The sequence below is a fragment of the Corylus avellana genome, chromosome 1, assembly GCF_965113065.1.
Source record: "Corylus avellana chromosome 1, dhCorAvel1.hap1.2, whole genome shotgun sequence".
Taxonomy (NCBI): Eukaryota; Viridiplantae; Streptophyta; class Magnoliopsida; order Fagales; family Betulaceae; genus Corylus; species Corylus avellana.
Window position 1 is genome coordinate 39,670,562 of NC_142490.1, and position 5,779 is coordinate 39,676,340.

The 5,779-nt window shown below is 37.9% G+C and overlaps 1 protein-coding gene across 1 annotated transcript; it reads right to left on the reverse strand.

Annotated features, from left to right (window-relative positions):
- Window positions 1-267: 267 nt before the first annotated feature.
- On the reverse strand, window positions 268-1,581 carry LOC148589823 (uncharacterized). Its single transcript, XM_088512378.1, has 2 exons — window positions 962-1,581; window positions 268-776 (listed from the first exon to the last, which is right to left on the reverse strand). The coding sequence occupies exons 1-2, from the start codon at window positions 1,578-1,580 to the stop codon at window positions 736-738; spliced, it is 660 nt and encodes a 219-aa protein (XP_088368504.1). The 5' UTR covers window position 1,581; the 3' UTR covers window positions 268-735.
- Between the last annotated feature and the right edge of the window lie 4,198 nt (window positions 1,582-5,779).

The window sequence follows — 5,779 nt, forward strand, 5'->3', positions numbered from 1 at the left end:
AGTTTGGTGAAAGGACTTGAATTTTGAAGAGTAGGGGTAGGCAATCTATTGATGAGATACACGGCAGTACTGACAGCTTCAACCCAGTATTTAGAAGAAAGGTGGGATTGAGCTAGGAGACTAAGACCAGATTCAATGATATGCCTATGTTTTCTTTCTGAAACTCCATTTTGTTGAGATGTATGTGGACATGTGACTCGATGAAGAACACCATGTGTTGACAGAAATTTAGTAAAGTTACGAGAGGTGTATTCACCACCCCCATCTGTTTGAAGTTGTTTAATTTTAAGGGAAAATAAATTTTCTATCAAGCACTTGAATTTAACAAAGGTTTCAAAAACATCTGATTTGAGTTTTAGAGGAAATAGCCAGGTGTATCTAGAGAAATCATCAATAAAGATAACATAACATTTGCTTCCATTGATTGAAGATAAAGGAGAAATCCATACATCACTATGAATAAGCTCCAATGGAGCAGTGGTAATACGACTTGACTCAATAAAGGGTAATTTTTTGCTCTTTCCTAATTGACATGAAACACAAATAGATTGACTCGACTTAACTGAAGACACAGGAAGGTAGTAGTTGTGAAGCAGATGCTGCAAGATTTGATGACTTGGATGCCCTAAGCGGTTGTGCCAAACTGAAGAAGACACCCTGATCCCAATTTGCGCAGTAAATGCTCTGACTTTATTTTTGGTGAAGTGTTGTAGCCTTAATGGGTAGAGACCATCTTCACTTGCCCCTTGTAGGAGGATCTTCCCTGTGAGGTTGTCCTTAATCAAGAAATAGGTATCAGTTAGTTTAAAATGGCAATTATTGTCATGACAAAATTTATTTATTGAAAGTAAATTTGTTGTAGCATCAGGACAATGTAAGATATTTTTAAGATGTAGGAGTTGATTTGAGCGAAGAAAAGAGGAAGAGCCAGTGTGGGAGATACCAAGTCCATTACCATTACCTACTGCTACTGTCTCATTACCCTGATATGGTTGCTGCAGAGTTAGATTTTCCAAGTCATTAGTGATGTGAGTATTGGCTCCACTGTCAGCAAGCCATTCATCTTCATCTTGTAGATCGTTGGATTGGGAAACCATTGCAGCAAGTTCAGATGGTGGATGTCGTCCTTGGAATGAATAATCCATGCGATGAAAGCAGTCCAATGCTTGATGATTGGAGCGGCCACATATCTGACAAAGAGGTTTGTTGGATGAGAGGATGCCAGGTTGAGAATTTCTCCTTGTAGTGTAGTTATTTCTCCTTGGAGTGTAGTTGTTGGGAGAATTGCTTCTTGGAGTGTAGTTGCTAGTGCTTCCAGTAATAGTTTTTCCTTGGGAGAAAGCAGGGGTTGGGAGTATACCAGGAGATCCGTTGAAAGTCTTCTTTGAGGGATAGGAATTTCTGTAATTGGAGAAATGTTTCCTTTGGTTGTTGAATCTCTGTTTGTAACCTGGCTTCTGAGCAGTCATGGCAAAGGATTGTGGTTCATCAATGGCAGCCTGATGTTCAATGAGTTGCTCGTGTCCAAGTAATTCAGACTGAAATTCTTCAAGAGACATAGTGGTATTCTTTGTTATCATGGAGTAGGTCATGACAAAAGAATTTTAGGTGGAGCTTAATCCACCAATGATGTAGGATACAAGGTCATCATCGGTGATGGGGCTGCCGGCGATAGCTAGCTGGTCAGCCAAGGATTTTGCACTTCGAATAAAGGTAACACATGGATTATTACCTTGTCTGAGAGTCTGAAGTTGGCGTCTCAATTGAGTGACGTGAGACCTTGATGGAGAAGCATAACGAGTGGCAAGGGTTTTCCATACTTGATTGGAGGTTTTACACCCATAAATAGTAGGCACAAGTGGAGCAGTTAAGGTTGCAATGAACCAACTGAGAATACATTGGTCTTTCTTTTCCCAGAGAATATATTCTGGATTTGGGACATCAGGAGTAGTTTTGTCCGGAGAAGATGGAATAAGCTTTGGTGGGCATGGCTCAGAGCCATCAACAATGCCCATCAAGCCGTTAGTTTTGAGGATGGGCTTAAATTGAAATACCCATCCGAGATAGTTGCTGTCATCGAGCTTGGATTGACAGAGATGCGCAATGTTTGGCATTGTGAAAGATAGAGCAGCGTCGCTGGATTGCGTCATGAGTGCAGTATCAAGGACACGGCAAGGAGATGCGGCTATGGTCTAGTGCGGCAAGGAGAAGAACAGCAATGAGGCTGTAATTTGGTGCAGCAAGAAGAAAGAAAGTAGGTGCGGCAATCTGGTGCAGTGCGGCAATGTTGGTGCAGTACAGCAGGTGCGGCAAGAGAAAAGGTGATCTGAGGGCAGCAAGAAGAGCTGCGAATTTGCCTGGAGAAGAAGCTGATTCCGTTGAAGAAGGCCCAAAAATTTGAGAGGGTCAAGGATCTTATTGAGAGGGGTATGAACCGTAAGGCTCTGATACCATGAAAGAAAGCAAAGAAAATTGCTTTTGGCAGAATGAAGTCTCAGCTTCGTTCTCATTGTATATATAGGCAAAGAGTTACAATTGTAATCAAGTTTGACAAACCCAAACTTGATACAAACTAGGAGACCTAATTCAATACAAATAAGTAAAACAAATACAACTAGAACACTAAAGAGAAGAGATAAGAACAACTATAAGGATAATACTAAAAGATAAGAACAACTATAAAACAGACTCTATTGGTTCCTTAACAGCTTTGACCTCCTCAGTCACGACTCATCTCTCTTCTTCGATCTATAAGAAACTAGGCAAGCAAACAGAGTTGCAAGAAACGTAGGCAAGCAAACAGAGTTGCAAGAAACAGCGACAAGTCTAAGCTGCAGGATTACAAACTGGTAGCATACACTAGCTGTACGTAACCGAATGATTAATTAATGTTGTCTTCTAGCAAACCAAGTCAAAGAAGTGAACTTTCATGCCCAGTTTCCTACCAATTTCCTTCGTTTTCCTAGAAACCAATCACATTTATTTTGTTTTAGTTTGATAATCAGCAAGAAACCAAAAGAAGCCATTTAAACCCGAATCAGTAATTAACTCCCTATCCCAAAATTTCCGCCAACGGCTTGGTCAGTTGTAATGGTGACCAAAATCTCAAGATCAGTGGTTCTCTTTCTTGCATTCGTCTCTTTTCCTTTCGTTCTCTACTATGGAGCTGAAGCCACCATTGGTGACGAAGTTATGAAGATTGGTGCCATCATTGATGTCAATTCCCGTATAGGCAAAGAAGAGAAAATCTGCATGGAAATTGCAGTTCAGAACTTCAACAAAACGTCCAAGGCTCGCAAACTCTCCCTCTCTATCCGGCAGCCTTATAGAGTAACTTCTGTTGGTTAGTATGTCCCTAACTATTTATTACCAATTCTATTACATTTTAAATCACCACTTATTTCAAAAGCTTGAGCCGATAAGAATAGGTAAATTTAATCGCTTAATCATTACTTTAAGGAGAATTTCTAAAATTTTATAAGAAGTCAGAATGAGAATATAAGATATCTGAAAAATTCTGACCCAACACGACCCTTTTTTTTTCTAATAAGTAATGGAAATATCATTTTAAAAGTGTACGGCACCCACCCTGACCCGGCCTTAAAAAAAGAAAATAAATAAATAAAAAAATCTGAGCGGATGACATGAGCATAACTTGCCAATAAATGTATTTTCACAACCCTATGAACACACAACTTATGTTCATTTCATGATTCACATATCATTCCATTGCATAAAAAGCTGAGCGCACAACAAATGGTTAGGATTTTTTCTATCAATGGTTGTGATCTTCACCTTTCTCTCTATTTGAGTTTTGGCCGCTTGATGATGGCGGCCACGACTTTATGTGCAACGGCCACCACTTGATATGTGGTGGCCACCCACCTTCAGTAGCCACCAACTTTCCAAACCAACTTCCAACCGACCTTTGGAAGTCAGCATCGGCTCGAAAATTACCTTTGTCAAACATGATGTCTAAGGTTTCCAACGCTTCCTGCTTCGGTGGAAGTTTGCCTCCATCAAAGTCAGAGAGGGCATTTCCTACTCCATCAGAGTAGATGCCCACCCCTAGTTATGAGGGGGTTGAGGACAGTATGGCCCAAGCAAAGAAGTTTGATGTTTCCAAATTGTAGTCTTAGTAGTAGCCTAACTCGCATGACTATCATCCTTGGTATAGGTTTCTTTCCGCAGCCACAAATGATGCCTTCAAGAAACCATGGGACTAACAACTCACAGTCTAAACATAAAAAAATAAATTAGCGAATCTAAAGATTTTAATTTCTGAACTACAACCAGATTGAGCAAGTTTGACAATATTAATAATGATATTATAACAACCATCCATTTTAAAACCACTATAAGCAACTGAAAATTGAACTCAATTAAAAGAAGTAAACAAGTTATTCTGTATGTATGATGAGATAGCATTTAAAGCAGTAGCACAAACTAAAACTCACCTGGACAGCCAATCGTCTTGGCCGGTTGAGCGCATGCTATTAGCCGCCCACCATCAGCCCAACCTGCTTCTTTGAGGTACTACAGTTTGAGAAAATAAGGGTTAACATTCAAACTGAACAGTATTTAACACTCAAAAAGTCTGTGTGAAGAAAAAAGTATTCATTCAGTAAAAAAATTAACAGCGCTTTTAAGGGTCTAAAAATCTTAAAAATTGCCAAAATACACTTTTGACAAAAGCTTAAAAATGAAGTTTTTGTCAAAAAACGCCTTTTAACTTAAAAGCTCTATTTCTTAAATGCAATCACAAACAGGCACTAACAAGTTAGGGATCTCCGAGTCATTTGATGAAAATCAATCAACCGAACATTTGTATTCTGTGTGATTGGACAAAGCACAAATCCCTAAAGGCATTTCATGAAATTCTGAACATGATAATTAGAAATGCTATAATCAAAGAATTCAACGCCCTACTTCAAGTGCCTACATAAAGACATTGAAATAACCCAACTTCCAAGGCATCAAACACGCCCCAACAAACTGATGAAAGATAAATGAAATGTAAAATAAATTAGCTGTAAATAATTCCTGAAAAATTGGGTGGAAAAAAAAAAAACTGGCAATTATATAGTTTTAACTTCGAATTTCTGTTATTCTCCTTTGGTTTCTCAGCAACCAACAAAAGCAAAATGACCTCAAGTGATGCATATAAAACAAAGAGAAATGCTAGAAACCATATTTTATCCCATAAGTACTTGGCAGTCCGAACTAAACTTTGAAATTTTTTTTTAAACAAAACTAATCCAATGGTTGGACTACCAAAAATGTGATTTTTAGCATTACTCTTAAAACAAATACCTTCTATAAACATAGATTACAACTTTACTTGGTACCAGAAAGAGCATAAAATAGACCCAAAAAGCAAAAACAAACATTTTCAATGGATTTCTCTTGTTTTTTCCCAAGAAACAAACAAACCCATTTGAGTATAAATGATGCAGGATAAGACAAAGTTAATTGGGTCTTTGGTTTTACTTAGGTTTTATTAATTAATAAAGTTATTAGTATTCAATTTTATATTTTATTTAAATTTTAAGAATTTTTTTTTTTTGGATGACTAAATTTTAAGAATTAGTGTGTTATGTAATTCAATAATAAACTTGGCCCAAAGTTAGTCAAATTAGGATTAGGATTTGGGTGTACTTTCAAGTGTTACTTTGTACTTCTATGGAGACTGACTAGAATTGATAACTAACTAAACAGATTTTGTGAGGTGTGACTCCTCTTCTTCCCCTTCTCTTTAGATTTTGTGACTCAATCCCTT

Bases quoted from the DNA above. Each gene is read 5' to 3' on its own strand.
- LOC148589823 (XM_088512378.1), bottom strand. From the start codon at position 1,580: ATGATAACAAAGAATACCACTATGTCTCTTGAAGAATTTCAGTCTGAA. The intron at 777-961 runs GTAATGGTAATG...TTCTTGATTAAG, and splicing joins TAATGAGACAGTAGCAGTAG to GACAACCTCACAGGGAAGAT.